Below are 21223 nucleotides of genomic sequence, written 5' to 3'. Positions count from 1 at the left end.
CACTGCCACCCAGCTTAGTGTCATCTGCAAACTTGGATATGTTACATTCAATTCCTTCGTCTAAATCATTAACGTATATTGTAAATAGCTGGAGTCCCAGCACGGAACTTTGCAATACCTCACAAGTCACTGCCTGCCATTCTGAAAAGGACCCGTTTATTCCTACTCTGCCAACCAGTTCTCTATCCACGTCAATACATTACCCCCAATATCATGTGCTTTAATTTTGTGCACGACCTTGTCAAAAGCCTTTTGAAAGTCCAAATACATCACATCCACTGGTTCTCCCTTGTCCGCTCTACTAGTTACATCCACAAAAAATTCTAGAAGATTTGTCAAGCATGATTTCCCTTCCATAATGCGCTATTACATCTTTAATAATTGATTCCAACATTTTCCCCACTGCCAATGTCAGTCTATAATTCCCCGTTTTCTCTCTCCCTCCTTTTTTTAAAAAGTGGGGTTACATTAACTACCCTCCAATCCATAGGAACTGATCCAGAGTCAAGAGAATGTTGGAAAATGACCACCAATGCATCCGCTATTTCTAGGGCCACTTGCTGAAGTACTCTGGGATGTAGACTATCAGGCCCTGGGGATTTATCGGCCTTCAATCCCATCAATTTCCCTAACACAATTTCCTGACTAAAGGATTTCCTTTGGTTCCTCCTTCTCGCTTGACCCTCGGTCCTCTAAGTATTTCCAGAAGGTTATTTAAGTCTTCCTTAGTGAAGACAGAACCAAAGTATTTGTTCAATTGGTCTACCATTTTTGTTCCCCATTATAAATTCACCTGATTCTGACTGCAAGGGACCTACATTTGTCTTCACTAATTGTTTTCTCTTCACATATCTGTAGAAGCTTTTGCAGTCCGTTTTTATGTTCCCTGCAAGCTTACTCTCATACTCTATTTCCCCCCCCCTAATTAAACCCTCTGTCTTCCTCTGCTGAATTCTAAATTTCTCCCAGTCCTCAGGTTTGCTGCTTTTTCTGGCCAATTTATATGCCTCTTCCTTGGATTTAACACTATCCCTAATTTCCTTTGTTAGCCATGAGCCACCTTCCCAGTTTTATTTTTACGCCAGACAGGGATGTACAATTGTTGAAGTTCATCCATGTGATCTTTAAATGTCTGCCATTGCCTATCTACCGTCAACCCTTTAAGTATCATTCGCTAGTCTATCCTAGCCAATTCACGTCTCATACCATCGAAGTTATTTTTTTTTTTAAGTTCAGGACCCTAGTCTCTGAATTAACTGTGTCACTCTCCATCTTAAAACATTGAGAATAGAAATCAAGGGGGAAGCAAGATGATGCGAGAGGAGCTGGGAATGGAAAGGAAAAGGAGGGGGGAAGGAGAAGACAGTGATAAGGGAAGAAGGCAATTTAAGAAAGCAGACAGAGGAGGAGGAAATAGGAGAAACAGATTAAAGCATGAAACAGTCAGCCTGTAGGGAGGAAGGGGCATTGTGGACGGGTAGTGCAGTTGGAGGGGTACTGTCAAAGGGGATTGAAGCGGAGTCAAAGTGGTCCGTAAGGGGCAACTGTAGTCATTGGCATATTGGGAGTGGGGTGGGGAAGGGGTTAGGAAGTGTAGCAGCCACTGGGCAGGTTGAATTGCTAACATTTGAGCATGGTTTTGTCACTTAACAACATGCGAGCATTTTACGGTCTTTGGTGCATTACTTTGCCATTCCCCCCTTCTGCTGCCCGAATACATTTCATTGCGCTGCCTGTATCTTCAATCTCCTATTGTACTATGTTGTTTGCGCCCTGCAGGTGACATGATGTCCTTGTGTTTAATATTCCTCCCCCCCGTTTTTATTTTCCTCTAGATTTACTTCCTCTGTTGTAGGCTGGGAGGAACGTTATATTTATTTATCTTTGACTTGCCTTTACTGCAATGCCCACCGCCAATCTGTTAATCCACAGTTGTGACTGTGTGGCAAATTTTTGTTACTGCTGTTTGTCTAGACTTTAAAGAACTTGCATTCAGTTGATAGATGGTCACGTAACATTAGGTCACATCTACAGGCGCGATACCATTAGAATGTTGTAAACACACAGCACTTTTAACGTAAAACGGATACGTATATTTGAAAACAGCTTCAGTTGTTCATGAAACGCAACAGCTTGCATTTATATACTGCCTTTAACACAGTAAATACTCCAAGCTGCATCACAGATGAGAAGTGGACATAATAGTACATAGAGGAAATGATCAAAAGAGTGGTTGAAGAGATCAATTGTTAGGTTGTTTGAGGTGGAGAGTTGACAAGGCGGAGGAAATTGGACGGGGAAATCCAAAGGATAAGGCCGACATTCGAAGACATGTGTAAATTTATATCCTTCCACCTAGTTATCTATTCCTATTGAAGTGTAAGCTGAGAAAATGAGTGTCACTTTCACAAACGCTAGTCTCCTGCACTCAATCTCAAACCATGCTTGTTGCTCTCTGGTGCAGACATTTCTATTTAGTTTTCTCTTGTGGTACACAGCTCCCAGATCTGTTTGAACATATTTGGATATGATTGTCAAGATACTGATCACAGAAATCCAGCTAAAATGTTACGGGCTGTCACCGTTCAATGAGGAGATATTGAAGAAACACAGGACCTACCAGGTGCAGAATAGTGGCGAGGATTTTATAAACCGTCTGAATCTCTTCGGCAGTGAAACCAATCACTTTCATAGCATCTGCGACAGCCTTAAATTCTGCAGCATCATTTATAGCAGACTGTTTACACAGATAATTCAAAGTTAGAACAACATTTTACATACAGCGCAAAATAAACAGCCTTCACCATGTAGATACGGCATAGATTGTTAGTTATGCAAATGAGCAATTTCATCCAAATTTCCTCCCAGAAAGTAATTCCGCATAACCTCAATAAATAATCCTCGGATTCTCCAAATGAATCAATGAGTTTACTCAGCGAGTAGCTGAGTCACGCAGACCAGGAAGACCCCAGCTTCGGAGTTAGTTGATCTCAGTCGGGGTTGTAGCAAGGGCTGCTGCAATCAAGGCAATAGTCCCTGGGTTAGGAAGGAAAGAATTGACCAGGGTTCCTGTTCGCGACCCACTGACGACTGGTGGAAATATGCATGTACAAACATGTCACAACGCTATGCTCAGCTGTATTGGAATCCTTGCTATATGCCCCCTGCATATACCTCCCCCCGCCGATAAACAGCCTGCCAATGCTCCCAGGACATGCCTGATCTGAATGGCTTAGTATAGCACTGGGCAGGGTGTTGCTTGTTTAAGCTGCAGTAGTTTTTAAAACAAGTAGGTACTTGTTCTTCTTCCCCCCACCCCCCTCCCACCTATCTAATGAAGTATCGCCGGAGAAATGGGAAGGAAGCATGAAACAAACTGTAAATTTAGTCATAAATTTTTGAGAAAAACTTTTTTTTTTATAAAACACCTCGCTGATTGTACAGTTCAGTTGTTGCGCATTAGGGAGGAGAGGGATGAAAACAGGTTGCTTAATTTATCTCTCCTTTCTCGCTCTGTGACCTTACCTTTACTATTCCTCCACCTTTGATAAAGTTGTAGGCAGTAGGGTCTTTTTGAATGTGCAAGGATCGTAGCAACTTCTCAGGACCACCCAAGAGCAGCTAAAATATGAACACACCATTTACAAATTGAAGTACATAAGGAGCACTTATACCAGCATCAAACATTCTTTCTATCCTGTGGAGGGGACATCAGTGAGGCCAATAACCTGCAGTTTCCATTTGCAAATTATCTTCCAATTAAAGTCTTCCTTCTGCTGTTTCCCAGTTGTTTAGCTGCTTTTATGTTGAGTTAAGTGCCATGCTAGTGCTGGCTGCTCTTGATACACAAGCCTCACACAGCTAGTGAAAGAAGACAGACTGACTTGAACTTATATAGTGTCTTTCAAGACCACCGGGCATCTCAAAACGCTTTACAGCCAATGAAGTACTTTTAAAGTGTAGTCACTATTGTAATGTAGGAAACGCAGCCAATTTGCACACAGCAAGCTCCCACAAACAGCAATGTGATAATGATCAGATAACCTGGGTTTTTTTTGTTATGTTGATTGAGGGATAAATATTGGCCAGGACACCAGGGATAACCCTGCTCTTCTTCGAAATAGTGCCAAGGGATCTTTTCCGTTCACCTGAGAGAGCAGATGGGACCTCGGTTTAACGTCTCATCCGAGAGTGTCAGCCTAGATTTCCTTGTGCTCAAGTCTCTGTAGTGCGACTTGAACCCACACAATCTTCTGACTCCAAGGTGAGAGTGCTACCCACTGAGCCACAGCTGACACTTAGCGGCAACACCAAAGTAAATTTGGCAGATTCATTCAGTATGCTTTTAAATTAGGTGATCCTGATGGCCAACAAGACCATTTTGGGGCTTCCAGCAGCCATGCAAGACCCCCTGTTTATCAGTGGCTGGTGGCATTAACACGGATTTTGCGCAATATAAAAACAGCTTTGATTCTGTCTTGTATCCAGACATGTTTACTGCTTATACTATTACATATAATGTGCCACCTGAGGGCACTACGATGGGAAACTTGTATACCAGCTGTATGATCACTAAGGTGCATCACCAAAGGACACTGCAGTGGGAGACTTGAAGGTTACCTGCACATAGAAACATAGAAACATAGAAAATAGGTGCAGGAGCAGGCCATTCAGCCCTTCTAGCCTGCACCGCCATTCAATGAGTTCATGGCTGAACATGAAACTTCAGTACCCCCTTCCTGCTTTCTCGCCATAACCCTTGATCCCCCGAGTAGTAAGGACTTCATCTAACTCCCTTTTGAATATATTTAGTGAATTGGCCTCAACTACTTTCTGTGGTAGAGAATTCCACAGGTTCACCACTCTCTGGGTGAAGAAGTTTCTCCTCATCTCGGTCCTAAATGGCTTACCCCTTATCCTCAGACTGTGACCCCTGGTTCTGGACTTCCCCAACATTGGGAACATTCTTTCTGCATCTAACCTGTCTAAACCCGTCAGAATTTTAAACGTTTCTATGAGGTCCCCTCTCATTCTTCTGAACTCCAGTGAATACAAGCCCAATTGATCCAATCTTTCTTGATAGGTCAGTCCCGCCATCCCGGGAATCAGTCTGGTGAACCTTCGCTGCACTCCCTCAATAGCAAGAATGTCCTTCCTCAAGTTAGGAGACCAAAACTGTACACAATACTCCAGGTGTGGCCTCACCAAGGCCCTGTACAACTGTAGCAACACCTCCCTGCCCCTGTATTCAAATCCCCTCGCTATGAAGGCCAACATGCCATTTGCTTTCTTAACCGCCTGCTGTACCTGCATGCCAACCTTCAATGACTGATGCACCATGACACCCAGGTCTCGTTGCACCTTCCCTTTTCCTAATCTGTCACCATTCAGATAATAGTCTGTCTCTCTGTTTTTACCACCAAAGTGGATAACCTCACATTTATCCACATTATACTTCATCTGCCATGCATTTGCCCACTCACCTAACCTATCCAAGTCACTCTGCAGCCTAATAGCATCCTCCTCGCAGCTCACACTGCCACCCAACTTAGTATCATCCGCAAATTTGGAGATACTGCATTTAATCCCCTCGTCTAAATCATTAATGTACAATGTAAACAGCTGGGGCCCCAGCACAGAACCTTGCGGCACTCCACTAGTCACTGCCTGCCATTCTGAAAAATACCCGTTTACTCCTACTCTTTGCTTCCTGTCTGACAACCAGTTCTCAATCCACGTCAGCACACTACCCCCAATCCCATGTGCTTTAACTTTGCACATTAATCTCTTGTGTGGGACCTTGTCGAAAGCCTTCTGAAAGTCCAAATATACCACATCAACTGGTTCTCCTTTGTCCACTTTACTGGAAACATCCTCAAAAAATTCCAGAAGATTTGTCAAGCATGATTTCCCTTTCACAAATCCATGCTGACTTGGACCTATCATGTCACCATTTTCCAGATGCACTGCTATGACATCCTTAATAATTGATTCCATCATTTTACCCACTACTGAGGTCAGGCTGACCGGTCTATAATTCCCTGTTTTCTCTCTCCCTCCTTTTTTAAAAAGTGGGGTTACATTGGCTACCCTCCACTCCATAGGAACTGATCCAGAGTCAATGGAATGTTGGAAAATGACTGTCAATGCATCCGCTATTTCCAAGGCCACCTCCTTAAGTACTCTAGGATGCAGGCCATCAGGCCCTGGGGATTTATCTGCCTTCAATCCCATCAATTTCCCCAACACAATTTCCCGACTAATAAAGATTTCCCTCAGTTCCTCTTCCTTACTAGACCCTCTGACCCCTTTTATATCCGGAAGGTTGTTTGTATCCTCCTTAGTGAATACCGAACCAAAGTACTTGTTCAATTGATCCGCCATTTCTTTGTTCCCCGTTATGACTTCCCCTGATTCTGACTGCAGGGGACCTACGTTTGTCTTCACCAACCTTTTTCTCTTTACATACCTATAGAAACTTTTGCAATCCGCCTTAATGTTCCCTGCAAGCTTCTTCTCGTACTCCATTTTCCCTGTCCTAATCAAACCCTTTGTCCTCCTCTGCTGAGTTCTAAATTTCTCCCAGTCCCCCGGTTCGCTGCTATTTCTGGCCAATTTGTATGCCACTTCCTTGGCTTTAATACTATCCCTGATTTCCCTAGATAGCCACGGTTGAGCCACCTTCCCCTTTTTATTTTTACGCCAGACAGGAATGTACAATTGTTGTACTTCATCCATGCGGTCTCTAAATGTCTGCCATTGCCCATCCACAGTCAACCCCCTAAGTATCATTCGCCAATCTATCCTAGCCAATTCTCGCCTCATACCTTCAAAGTTACCCTTCTTTAAGTTCTGGACCATGGTCTCTGAATTTACTGTTTCATTCTCCATCCTAATGCAGAATTCCACCATATTATGGTCACTCTTCCCCAAGGGGCCTCGCACAATGAGATTGCTAATTAATCCTCTCTCATTACACAACACCCAGTCTAAGATGGCCTCCCCCCTAGTTGGTTCCTCAACATATTGGTCTAGAAAACCATCCCTTATGCACTCCAGGAAATCCTCCTCCACCGTATTGCTTCCAGTTTGGCTAGCCCAATCTATGTGCATATTAAAGTCACCCATTATAACTGCTACACCTTTATTGCATGCACCCCTAATTTCCTGTTTGATGCCCTCCCCAACATCCCTATTACTGTTTGGAGGTCTGTACACAACTCCTACTAACGTTTTTTGCCCCTTGGTGTTCTGCAGCTCTACCCATATAGATTCCACATCATCCAAGCTAATGTCTTTCCTAACTATTGCATTAATCTCCTCTTTAACCAGCAATGCTACCCCACCTCCTTTTCCTTTTATTCTATCCTTCCTGAATGTTGAATACCCCTGAATGTTGAGTTCCCAGCCCTGATCATCCTGGAGCCACGTCTCCGTAATCCCAATCACATCATATTTGTTAACATCTATTTGCACAATTAATTCATCCACCTTATTGCGGATACTCCTTGCATTAAGACACAAAGCCTTCAGGCTTGTTTTATTAACACCCTTTGTCCTTTTAGAATTTTGCTGTACAGTGGCCCTTTTTGTTCTTTGCCTTGGGTTTCTCTGCCCTACACTTTTCCTCATCTCCTTTCTGTCTTTTGCTTTTGGCTCCTTTTTGTTTCCCTCTGTCTCCCTGCATTGGTTCCCATCCCCCTGCCATATTAGTTTAAATCCTCCCCAACAGCACTAGCAAACACTCCCCCGAGGACATTGGTTCCAGTCCTGCCCAGGTGCAGACCGTCCGGTTTGTACTGGTCCCACCTCCCCCAGAACCGGTCCCAATGACCCAGGAATTTGAATCCCTCCCTGCTGCACCACTGCTCAAGCCACGTATTCATCTGCGCTATCCTGCGATTCCTACTCTGACTATCACGTGGCACTGGTAGCAATCCCGAGATTACTACTTTTGAGGTCCTACTTTTTAATTTAGCTCCTAGCTCCTTAAATTCGTTTCGTAGGACCTCATCCCTTTTTTTGCCTATGTCGTTGGTACCAATGTGCACCACGACAACTGGCTGTTCTCCCTCCCATTTCAGAATGTCCTGCACCCGCTCCGAGACATCCTTGACCCTTGCACCAGGGAGGCAACATACCATCCTGGAGTCTCGGTTGCGGCCGCAGAAACGCCTATCTATTCCCCTCACAATTGAATCCCCTATCACTATCGCTCTCCCACTCTTTTTCTTGCCCTCCTGTGCAGCAGAGCCAGCCACGGTGCCATGAACTTGGCTGCTGCTGCCCTCCCCTGATGAGTCATTCCCCTCAACAGTACCCAAAGCGGTGTATCTGTTTTGCAGGGGGATGACCGCAGGGGACCCCTGCACTACCTTCCTTGCTCTACTCTTCCTGCTGGTCTTCCATTCCCTATCTGGCTGTGGACCCTTTCCCTGCGGTAAGACCAACTCACTACATGTGATACTCACGTCATTCTCAGCATCGTGGATGCTCCAGAGTGAATCCACCTTCAGCTCCAATTCCGTAACGCGGACCGTCAGGAGCTGGAGGTGGATACACTTCCCGCACACGTAGTCGTCAGGGACACCGGAAGCGTCCCTGAGTTCCCACATGGTACAGGAGGAGCATAACACCCGACCGAGCTCTCCTGCCATGTCTTAACCCTTAGATACACTTAAACTGGTAATAACAATGTTAAAAGTTACTGACCAATATAAGAAGAAAAAGAAAAACTACTCACCAATCACCAGCCAATCACTTACCCCCTAGGCTGTGACGTCACCTTTGTTTTTTTGCCTTCTCCCTGTAGCTGCACCGGTACGCCTCTCGCCGACCCCGGTCTCGCGCTGCTCCGAGCTCCCGCCTCCTCGACTGACTGCTCGACTCCCGCTGGCCTTTATAGGCCTCTCGCCGACCCCGGACTCGCGCTGCTCCGAGCTCCCGCCTCCTCGACTGACTGCTCGACTCCCGCTGGCCTTTATAGGCCTCTCGCCGACCCCGATCTCGCGCTGCTCCGAGCTCCCGCTGGCCTTTATAGGCCTCTCGCCGACCCCGGACTCGCGCTGCTCCGAGCTCCCGCCTCCTCGACTGACTGCTCGACTCCCGCTGGCCTTTATAGGCCTCTCGCCGACCCCGGACTCGCGCTGCTCCGAGCTCCCGCCTCCTCGACTGACTGCTCGACTCCCGCTGACTCCCACAGGTGTGCCAGGCCTAGTATAAAAGGCAGGACTATGTGTGATCATCACTCTGGTGTTATATTAAATGGACTAAGGTCACTACAGTTCAAGTGCAATACTTTGCCTCGTGGAGTCATTATCAGAGCATCTAAAGACATAACAGATTCAGTTTTGAGGAAGAGGCACCGTTGCCCTGCACTGGAGATTTCTGTGCTTGCAGGCAAGAAATGCTCCAAGTTGGCATTGAGTAGGACCAAGTCCTTCACACCAGAAGATCTCGGGATTCAATTCCAGGTCTGTGTTGAGTTCGCTAATCTGCAGCAGCAACTGGGACCCAACACATGGCTTCAGCACCCCTGATTACACGTTAAACCGAGATTCTGCCTGTCGTCAGGTGGTCATAAAAGATCCTATGGCACTATTTCGAAGAGCAAAGGAGTTCTTTCCCGGTGTTCTTGCCAATATTTATCACTCAACCATCATCAGGTCATCATCACATTGCTGCTTGTGAAAGTTGGATGCAGAGTTTCCTCCATTACAACAATGACCACACTTTAAAAGTACTTCAATCGATGTAAAGCTTTGGGATGTCCCTAGGTCATGAGAGGCTCTAAATAAATGTAATTCTTTGTTTCTTTCTTTCTTTCCTCTGGTGACTCATGATGGAAAGTGCATGTGTGGATGTTGGGTGAGAAGAGGATTGAACTCGGATAAGATACCTTTAATGCTCAAACATGGCATTCCCCATCCTGGCTTAACACGGGAAGAATATCTATTTGGGCAAGGCATTAAAGGGTTACCAGCACCATGGAAGTGTATCCTGTTGAGAGGTGGGCGGGGTGGGGTTGCTGGGAATAAAAGAAATGAAAGAAGAAAAAGGCTTTGGGGCAATAACTTTGGGATGGAGTGGGGGGAGCAGGGGTCAACACATGTCATTTAGCCATAGACGAAAATATTCAGCTACACGCTATAGACCAAAGTCTAAATGAATAAAATGCATCACAGTTGATTCTGATTAGATGCAAGGTCTTGAATGTTCTGATCGGGTTATGAACCACACATATGTTCACACTAACCTGATAAAAGGAGTGGAAACTTCGCTCTCCTTGCTGCTGCACAATAACTCGGGACTGTCAAACACAAACCATTACAGTTTTAGATAAGGCAACAATCGAGTAGGATTTACAACAAGCCCGTTGTCGCTACATATGGAACTACTTTAATCCCTCAAACTGGCCAATATAGACAATGCAATCCTTCATCTCAACAGAAGCTGGGCTTTATTAAACTTCCAAATACCTTTGCTCCTGGACTGAGATGGAAAGCAATGAAGTTAAAAATTCAGCACCAGAAAGATCTTTATGCCACCAAGTTAAACTGCCTGGCCTGGGGTTTTCTCTGTTGGTGCAACCCGGAAGCTGCACGCATTTTACCAATGTCAAAACACACCAAGTATCCTCCCAATCTCAGTAGAATACGCACAAACACAAAATGGGCATAAATCAGTGGAAACCAGCAGAAGCAATCGTGGTCCAAGGAAACACTGAACCATACCATATAGTTCATTTGGACAGAGGATTAGATGGACGGACATAAAAATTCAAGGAGACTTGGACGTATCATAGTTACGCTTCTAACTCACATATGCCCAAAATACCATGATCTTTTAAGCCACGTAATTAGTTTGCGCCTAGATTGTGTGTATCTTGGCACAAATGCAGAGATAACTCCAGGCCCTACCTGTACTTTATGAATAAAACTAATGCTAATGAGCCTCAATGCAAGCTAATGAAATCGCCCTTTTTAGCCCCTATTCACATTTGTCTCCTGAGGTCACATATAGCAGCAGGGAGTGCAGCTCTAACTTCATATTGCACTTCCCATTTACATGTACCCGTATGTTCACATCGCTATATAAATGCAAGGGATGGATTTTCCGGTGCTTTGCGCTCCAGGTTTTGCCCCAGAGCAGCGTGAAAGGCAGCATTCAGGTCTCCTGCGCCCCTTCATGATCCTCTGGTCCGTTTTTGCAGCGGCGCTGAGCAGCACTGCCGGGAAGGGTGCGCAACGCCTCTCGTGTGACACCATCCGAGTTTTGACTCAAACCCGACCCCTACACCTTGAATTGCGCCTTGCAATGACCGCCTGGGAAATCAGTGCGGTTCGACCATGCCGCCGTTTTTTTTTTATTTTTTTTTTTTTAAGCGATTTGTGTTGTGGTGGCATGGGCAATGCTTTGTGTTGTTTTTTTTTTAAGGTCCCCCCCATCCCCACAAACAAAATCTGCTCTATCTATTATCTCTGACAGTTGAAAGTAGCAAACTGACAAAACATTGTCTTAAAAGTAAACTCAAGAACTTGCACGTGAAGAAAAACTGTTTTTAAAATAATAGGACAAAAATGTCTCCCTTATTACCCACTCTCCCCAACAAAGACTTGGGTCAGTATCCTGCTTCTAAAACATTGGATTTCTCAGCTGGTGGCGATGAAATGCATCTTTTATGAATGGATTATTAAAAAATACTCTCCAACATATGCTCACAATGAAAACAGTGAATTTTAAGACTGAAAATTGTTCAAAACTCAGTGAACAATCATACGACCGAGGTTTACTGCATAGAGGGAAACTAGTCAACCCGGCTCGTTGCTGGATGCATTACTATGCATCTTGGTCACTGAAACGCATCTGTGCTGCATTATTAGCACATGATACCATTGAACAATGGCTGCTCTTGCATAGCTGATAGCACAATTGGTACAGGACTCGGAGCTGGTGACCTGACTCCCTTCTTGCTCTCTTCCATTCCCCTCTTTTCCTCCCCCCCCCCCCCCCCACCCAAAAAAAAAGTGAGTCAGAAGCAAACTCAGTTGGTAATATCAATTCTTACTTTTTCCAGTAGGTAGTTACTGATGTGGCCCCCTATAGGGTCACCTTTAAAGTCAAAGTTAATATCCATGTACTTTCCAAATCGACTGGAATTGTCATTGCGGTTGGTTTTGGCATTTCCAAATGCTTCCAATACACAATTTGATTTTAACAACATGTTCTTTACCCTGCAACAGAAATAAAAGCATTACAGCATCACATTATGTTATGCAATACCCTCCAGGTATTGACTTGTATTTCTCAGTATCACACAAGATAGTCAAGAAATTGAACAATGCCAGCTAGTGTTAATTGCTTATCGTGGATATCGGCTCATCATTTTTGAATTCAGCTCAACTTCAGCAAAATGAAATGCTGTCATGCATTGGGAGCTAAACATAAGAAATCGTCACTTTGAAGAACGTTGTGCCATTATGCGGCCAATTTGAACTGACAATCCTCTCTTACTCGAATATACAAGGTCTCACTCTGAAGCAAATCTTTGGTTCTATAACTGGAGGGTTGTGCAGAGAAACCCAACTATGACCAGACAGCACTGAGAACAACTGTCTGCAGTTTGGCCTGAGGGATCAAGAGGTCACAAAAGGCTACAGCTCAACTGTCTTGGAATCCAGCAACTCTGTTATGAAAGATTGTCATAAGATTGAAAATAATCCCAATGAACCCATGGTGGAGAGTCTGTTCTTTGTTGAGTGAAGTTGGTGATAGGCCTCCAACACAGTGATGTGTTACAGGCAGGGTTATGGAAATTTGGTGACGGCTGTGCCATTCTTAGAGTGTCATGGTAAAGGCAGCAATAAAGAACTCCTCCTGGCTTATTGACATTCTTCACAACAGTGGCACTGTCTGCCAGGGAGCTTACCTATTTCATGCAGCTGCATTCTTCAAAGGGCAAGAGGGCTAACCAAACTGTTTGGGGCTACTTTTGCACTGAGTTATTTGGTTGGGATTATGCTGCTTTGAAATGTGCACATCATATTGTGAGGCAGGTGGTCAACAGGGCAGAAAGCAGGATAAATACTGCAACTATCATCATATTAGGACATCGGGCTACTTTCTAGTTTATCTCAATATCCTCAGATAACAGTATCAATATGCAAGCATCAGATGCAAAATTCTCACCCATGGAGGAACTCAGCTGAACCAGCCTCCTGGACAATGCTGGATGTGTCAGGGTCAGTTGGAGAAAAGCTTCCTCTACACTACATGGAAAATCACACAACTCTGCCAGAATCAGTGATTCACAATCATGACCTGAGGATTTGTGTATATCCCATCAGGATGAGAGCAAACAGGCTTAAGTTCTCCTATAGGTCCTTAATTCCACTTGGTTTAAAATGAAATATAATCACTGTGGGCAAGGTTTTCTGGAAAATGTAATTTTAAATTGTGAGGCTATGAGAGAATTATCAGTACACAAGAAACCATTCCTTAATATTCCTCTTTGTAGTGTTGCTGCTTAACAACAGACCTCATCTTCTTCACCCCATGTTTAAAGAAGATTACTTATAATGCATTGTGAAGTAAAGCATACTGACTTTGGATGAATTGGTATAGCTGGAATCTACCAATGCTGGTACAGGTGTTGGCATCTGGTGTTTTCAGTGTCACAGCTGGTGGTCAATGGCATTTTATTGCAGGCATTTGTACAAAGCTTCTGCATGCAATGAGATATAATAGTCCAGAAGATAGAGGAAATCCTGAGGAAACTGTCTGGAGAGGGGGCTCCTAAGTCAAAAAAATTTATTTTGTGTTGCATGAATCGCATTTGAAAGAGGATTTCTAAACAGAAGGGATACCATTCCATTGCATATTGATGCAAATCTGTAGGTGTCTGTATTGGTGCTGGACAAATATTTTGCAATGTATTATTTCATTGCCTGCACATCAGTCAAGCATATTGCTGCTGATCTGAGTTCCAGAGTTACTATTTAATGAAGAGAAGTTGTTCTCCTGGTGTCCTAGCCATCCTTCAACCAGCAAAAAAAGCTGGTTTTTCAATCCACAGCTGTTTGTGAGATATTGCTGTGTACCCCAAAATTTGCCTACACACGAACAGCCACTGCAATTCAAAGTAAATTTGTTGCAAATGAAGTATTTTAGGATATTTCTGCGACATGTGAAGGCACTATTATAAATGTATATTTGAGTCCAGAGGTTGGTCAGGATCGCAAGTGGAACTGGAGAAGATTGAGCCTCAGAGGACCATGGAGCCTTTGCCCAGCTTTGTTCGTCAATGGAGGTTTTTTGATCATCGCATTATTTTTGGATTGTTCTGCATGGTGATGCTTACAGAAACCAGGTTTTGTTTCCAAGACCTGGAGATGGAGATGGAGGTATGTTCTTTGTCTCTCAATGTTTTAGTGCTTGAAAGGATCAAGCATGGACAGTCTTGCTAAGACTGTTGCAAAATGTGTTGCGTAATTAGAATAAAATTACTTCGTCGCAATGAATGCAACAAAAATCAGCCCAACAAATCAAGCATATCAGGCCTCTCAGCTGGTTACACAGAGAACATTTCACCTCTTCATACAGGGTTAACAAAAACATATTAGAGTACATGTTATGAAAGGAACCGATTACTCAAATTCTATATAAATCAAGATCTCCATTTATTACCTTTCCACTTCCTGTCGTTGGCTAGGGTTTGTAATAGCTGCAATGAACTGCATGATGTATTTGCTAGCCTCTGTTTTACCAGCACCACTCTCCCCTGGAATCCAGAAAGAGGAAAAATTAACTCAACATAGCTTCAGCTGACTGCTTCAAATATTAATACTTTTACAGCATAAAACTTGGAGAGACAAACCAGCCGAAAACCAAAGTGCAGTCATATACAGTACTTATTTCAGCTGTGGTTCTCAGGGTAAGTTAGCATAGTGGTTAAATTACTGGATTAGTAATCCAGGAGGTGTGGAGTAATAATCCAGAGAAGTGAGTTCAAATCCCACCACAGCAGCTGGGGAATTTAAATTCAGTTAATTAAATAAATCTGGAATAAAAAGCTAATGTCAGTAATGGTGAGTATGAAACTACTGGATTGTCATGAAAACTCACCTGCTTCACGAATGTTCTCTAGGGAAGGAAATACGCCATCCTTACCCGGTCTGGCCTATGTTATCCAGACACAGCAATGCGATTGACTCTTAAATGCCCTCTGAAATGACCTACCAGACCACCACAAAGAAGTATACCGCAGCAATTCAAGGCGGCGGTGACCTCTCCAATCAACCCCATGTTACTAGATCACTGCCATACGCAAGTGAACGCACAGAATTGCCAACCACAACAAGGTTGAAGATTATCTCATACTAGGAGAGACATTTAACTATTTAAAAAGTAGATGTGAGAGTATTTAAATACTCCCTAGAGTTTCCTCACCTTCAGGACATCCGTACAGGCAGAGGGATTTTCATCCTTTGGAGCTTATGAAGCTTCACCTATTGGTAGAGGTGTGCAGCTGCGTGACTGTGCCACAGAATGGTGATGCCCAAAATACGGAGTGTACAATAGATGGTAAATTTATTATTTAGAAACCAATGGATGAAGCCTTCTTCCCCCTTCTCTTCTAATTAATCACTCCTTACCTGATATGACAATGCAGGTGTCCTTTGACCTCCGCTTCATGGCTTTGTATGTTGCATCTGCAATAGCGAATAGGTGAGGTGGTCTCTCGTACAGTTCCCGTCCTTTGTATTGTTCAATGGTGTCCTTCCCGTAGATATTCATAGGACGGTAAGGGTTAACAGAAACCACCACTTCACCGATGTAGGAATAAATTTTGCCCTTCTCAAACCTGTTAGGAAGAACGAACAAATTAAAAATGGCAAGGTATTTAATCTTTCAGAGACATTGTACAGAAATTGTTTTACTGTATGATATAGATCATGTAAAAGGCACCAATCGTACGAGAGGTGGATAATAGTCATTGACTAGTGTATCTATCTGGAATATTGCATAAATTAATACTTTGGTCTGATACAACTTAAAGCTGTCCTGCAATTTACCCAGAGTACAGCACAGGAGTTGGCACAGTCTCACTCTCCGCGAACCCTATAGTACCAGATTTAGGTTGGGGTGTCCAAACTGCGACCCCCAAATCATAGCAATCAAGCTGCAAAGCCCAGAACAGAGTCCTAATTGTGTTTATTTTCTCACTTGCTGATTCGTCCAGTTTGGACTTTGTGGGCCTGACTGTTTAGAAAGGGCTAAAATTATCATTGTTGGCCCATTGGTGGAATATCTGAACGTTATCAGCAACTTGAGATAATTGCTAATTAATTGGAACTCAAACTTAATTTTTTATAAGAAGCTTCTGAGAGTTTATGGTCGCCTCTCTGTAACCTACCAAAACAAAGCTTGAACACACCAGCCAAGTTAATTCTGCTCTGTCTAATAGGTACCTGTATTTTTCTATTTTATTCAGCAGAGGGCAGTATAACCTTATAGTTTTATAACCTTATAGTTTCCAGTCAATTATAGCATTTCTTTCTTAATACTGGGCATCACAGCAATATTTAGACTGACTCAGTATGCACTGTAGACCATACTAGAGTGAAGATGCTCTTCATTGTGCATAGATTTATTTTCCCCCAAGTGAATTTCACAGGATTAAATGTTTTAAATTAATGCAGAAATGGATATCCAACATATCATTAAACATGCTAATTAGCATCATTGACATCAGGAGCTTTTCTACTTGTAATCACAAATAAAGTGATATTGGGCCATAAATTACAGCCTCTCCGGGTGTACACTATGTGCGCACACGCCTGAAGGGACCCCGCAAGTTCTGGGTTTAGGCGCGCACTTGCTATTTGTTAAAATTTATTTTGACATTACTTTCGCTTTCGTACAAAGGGCCACTGCGGGTGTAGAGTTGGGGCTATTTGCCCAACTCCTGCCCAGCGAATGTCCTTAAAACTCTTGCGCCTGATAAAAGCAGACTGCTTTTGCCAGCTTAAGAGTTTTAACGCTTCTCGGTCTTTTGGCTAAGATCAAGTGTAGTATCTGTTCTTATCAGTTTAATATCCCCTATCTGGGGACCAAATATTAAATTGATTTTTGGAACAGGGAATGGAACAGGGGCTTGCTCCGTCTACTCCATGCACCGACCTGGTATTGCAGTGTTTCCAGGAACGGTGCAGCTTCCCCTCTCGGCCTTTTTAGCTAAGATCAAATGTAGTAGCGCAAAGTGATCTTTGGTGCTGGAGTTGATCTGACAAGAATGAACAAAAAAATAAAGTTTTAAAACGCCGCGGCAGTCACCCGGGCCGTCTTCCACTTTGTCTGGAGGTCCAAAATGGACCGTGTCCGCAGAGACACGATGTACAAATCTCTGGACAGTGGAGGAAAGGACGTTCCGAACGTGGCCCTCATCCTGATGGCCACCTTTGTGTGCGGCTGCATCAAGCTGTGCACAGACCCCCAGTACACAAACACCAAGTGTCACTACATGCTGAGGTTCTACCTGTCCCCGGTGTTGCGAAGGATGGGTCTGGCCACGCTGCCGCGAAACGCCCCCACCAGTTGGACCATGCCTGTCCACCTGTCCTTCATGGAAAAGTTTCTCACAAGAAACCCCTTTGACCATAAGGCCATAAAACAGTGGTCAGCACGTAAGGTCCAGGACGCCCTACGAAAGAAGGAGATGGTGGACCCTGTCGGGTGGTTCCCTGAGCGGACTGTTGAACTTGTTTGGCAGAATGTCTCATCGCCAGAGCTTTCACACAAGCACCAAGACGTAGTTTGGTTGGTGGTGAGGAGGGCTTTATCTGTCAGAGCGTTCATGCACAGCCGACGTCTCATCAACACGGCACGGTGCCCCCGAGTCACTGCGGGGCGGACGAGACTGTCACCCATCTCCTTCAGGATTGCGCCTTCGCAAGGCAGGTTTGGAAAGAGATGCAGTGGTTGCTGTCGAGGTTAATCCCAAGCAGCTCCGTAACACAGGACTCTCTGCTCTACGGGCTGTTCCCAGGGACACACACCGAGACAGACATCACCTGCTGCTGGAGGGCCATCAACTCGGTCAAAGACGCTCTTTGGTCCTGCCGAAACTTGCTGGTTTTCCAGAGCAAGGAGATGACCACGTCTGCGTGTTGCAGACTGGCGCAATCCAAGATCCAGGATTACGTGCTGAGGGACGCACTTAAAATTGGTGCAGTCGCCGCAAAGGCACGGTGGGGAAGGGCCACAGTTTAAAGCCCTTCTGCCACGGAAAACCCGGGGGCAGGAATCAGTACAAACCCCCCCTCGGGCGGTATTTGTAATTTACTTTTTGTGTACATGGAGCACCATGATCTGTAAACACCTATGTAGTGCCATGTACAATGCAAGGTCTGTTGCGAAATGCATGTTGAAAAGAAAAATGTAAATGTACCGTCATCCATTCCGTGTACTGTATAGTGACACATGAAATGTAACTTGTTTGAATGTACTACAATGTATCCCGTATTGGACCGAATTGCACTTGAACTGAAAAACAAGGAAATGTAACGAACGGAACTGCCGTCAGCACCCAAATAATAGTGTATGGGATTGCTGACCGCAGCTAAATGTATTGAAATGCCTTTGAATGTACTGTACAGATTTTTTTTATGAATAAAGTATATTTTGAAATTTTTAAAAGTTTTAAAAAGATAGAAAAAAATACATTTTATGACTAATTTTCATATTAAAAACCTCGTCCATTAAGGTATGTTTATTTAACACTATTAAAACATATTTAAAAAGATTGCAAAAAACAAATTTTTTTTCTAAAACATTTAATTAAATTCAATTTCTATTCATTTTAAATAAAGGAGGTGTTTTTTTTTTATTTATGTAAAGGGTTTTCTTTGTTTTTGGGGGTGTTCCCATTCATAGTAATGGCAGCTCCATACAACACGACTGGAGTTAAAATAAATCAGGGGCATTGCCTATTCAAATTAACTTTTTTTGACAGGTCTTGTGGGTGGTACTATTTTCTGAACGAAGCCACACACGGAGGTTGAACTCCAAACCATCGTCAACACCTTCACCAAAGCATACGAGTGTATGGGCCTTACACTAAACATCCATAAGACAAAAGATTCTCCATCAACCTGCCCCCGCCACACAGCACTGCTCCCCGATTATTAAGATCCATGATGAGGCCTTGGACAATGTGGACCATTTTCCATACCTTGGGGGCTTATTGTCAATAAGGGCAGTCGTTGATGACAAAGTCCTACACAACCTTCACTGTGCCAGTGCAGCCTTCGGGAGCCTCAGGAAGAGAATGCTTCAAGACTAGGACCTCAAACCCGGCACCAAGCTCATGGTTTACAGACTAGTAGTGATATCCGCCCTCCTATACGCTTCAGAGAAATGGACTATGTACAGCAGGCACCTTAAAGCACTGGTGAAGTACCACCAATGCTGCCTCCGCAAGATCCTGCAAGTCCACTGGCAGGATAGGCGCACCATGCCAGTGTTCTCGCTCAGGCCAACATCCCCAGTATCGAAGCATTGGCCACGTTCGACCAGTTCCGATGAACGGGCCAACATTGTCCGCATCCCCGATACTAGACTCCCAAAACAAGCGCTCTACTCAGAGCTCCGATACGGCAAGCGAGCCCCAGATGGGCAGAGGAAATGCTTCAAGGACACCCTCAAAACCTCCTTGAAAAAGTCCAAGATCGCTCAAAATGGAGGAGAAGCATCCAGGAAAGCATCAAACACCACCTCTTCAGAAGCATGTAGAAGCCAAGCGCAAGCAGCTGAAGGAGCGCACAGCAACCCAAGCACCCCACCCACCCGTCCCACCAACCACCATCTGCCCTAGCTGGGCTCATCAGACACCCGAGAACTCATTAGTGTGGAAGCAAGTCATCTTCGACTCCGAGGGACCGCCTAAGAGAAGAAATGGCTGCCGCGTTTCCTACATTATAGAAATGACTACTCTTCAAAAGCACTTCAGGATATCCTGAAGTTGTAAAAGGTGCTGTATCCTTGGCCCCTTCCTATTTCTCATCTTCATGTTGCCCCTTGGCGATATCATCCGAAAACACAGCATCAGTTTCCACATGTATGCTGATGACATCCAGCTCTAACCCACTACCACTTCTCTCGACCCCCTCCTCGGTCTCTAACTTGTCAGGCTGCTTGTCCGACATCCAATTCTGCATGAGCATAAATTTTCTCCAATTGAAGATTGGGAAGACTGAAGCCATTGTTTTCGGTCCTCGCCACAAACACCATCCCTCTCCCCAACTTCTGTCTGAGGCTGAACCACACTGTTCGCAAACTTGATGTCATAGTTGACCTTGAAATGAGCTTTCGGCTACATATCCGCAGCATAACTAAGACCGCCTATTTCCACCTCTAACATCTCCCGTCTCGGCCCTTGCCTCAGCTCATCCGCTGCTGAAGCCCTCATCCATGCCTTGTTTCCCACATTACAACAGTGACTACCCTTCAGAATGTACTTAATTGGCTGTAAAGCACTTTGAGATGAATGGTGAAAGGTGCTATAGAAATCCAAGTCTTTCTTTTGTTACCTCGAGACTTGACTATTCCAACGCATTCCTGGCTGGGATCCCATATTCTACCCTACATAAACTAGAGGTGATCCAAAACTTGGCTGCCTGTGTCCTAACTCGCACCAAGTCCCGCACACCCATCACCCGTGCTCGTGACCTACATTGGCTGCCGGTTAAGCATCCCCTCGATTTCAAAATTCTCATGCTTGTTTTCAAATCCCTCCATGGCCTCGCCCCTCCCTATCTCTAATCTCCTCCAGCCCCATACCCCATGCACCCCCCCCCCCCCCAAGTTGTCAGCGCTCCTCTAATTCTGCCCTCTTGAGCATCCCTGATTATAATCGCTCAACCATTGGTGGCTGTGCCTTCTGTTGCCTCAGCCCCAAGCTCTGGAATTCCTTGCCTAAACCTCTCCTCCTCTCTTTCCTCCTGTAAGACGCTCCTTGAAACCGACCTATTTGACCAAGCTTTTGGTCACCTGACCTAATTTCTCATTCTGTGGCTCGTGTCAAATGTTTTGTCTCATAATACTCCTGTGAAGCGCCTTGAGATGTTTCACTATGTTAAAGGCAAGTTGTTGTTGTTATTGCATAAATGCAAGTCTTATTTAAACCAGAGCTTCTTCAACATTTGTACTTTTGAGTACTGTATAT

At 44.4% G+C, this 21223-nt stretch overlaps 1 protein-coding gene and 1 pseudogene across 4 annotated transcripts in view; one reads left to right on the top strand and one right to left on the bottom strand.

The window, feature by feature from the left end:
* Positions 1–21223, bottom strand: part of LOC139233977 (unconventional myosin-Id-like) — a 671189-nt gene that overhangs the window by 507181 nt on the left and 142785 nt on the right. For all 4 annotated transcript variants that reach the window (XM_070864719.1, XM_070864717.1, XM_070864718.1 and 1 more), the window contains exons 2-7: positions 15654–15862; positions 14686–14779; positions 12068–12233; positions 10256–10309; positions 3526–3621; positions 2621–2737 (exon numbers count right to left, since the gene is read on the bottom strand). In XM_070864719.1, the coding sequence (XP_070720820.1) occupies positions 2621–2737; positions 3526–3621; positions 10256–10309; positions 12068–12233; positions 14686–14779; positions 15654–15862 (736 nt within the window). The remainder of the gene's footprint in view (positions 1–2620; positions 2738–3525; positions 3622–10255; positions 10310–12067; positions 12234–14685; positions 14780–15653; positions 15863–21223) is intronic.
* Positions 17038–17218, top strand: LOC139234283 (U2 spliceosomal RNA; annotated as a pseudogene).

This window comes from Pristiophorus japonicus, chromosome 21 (assembly GCF_044704955.1).
Source record: "Pristiophorus japonicus isolate sPriJap1 chromosome 21, sPriJap1.hap1, whole genome shotgun sequence".
Taxonomy (NCBI): domain Eukaryota; kingdom Metazoa; phylum Chordata; class Chondrichthyes; family Pristiophoridae; genus Pristiophorus; species Pristiophorus japonicus.
The sequence above is the reverse complement of the archived record's forward strand: the minus strand, read 5'-3'. Positions and strand labels throughout refer to the sequence as shown.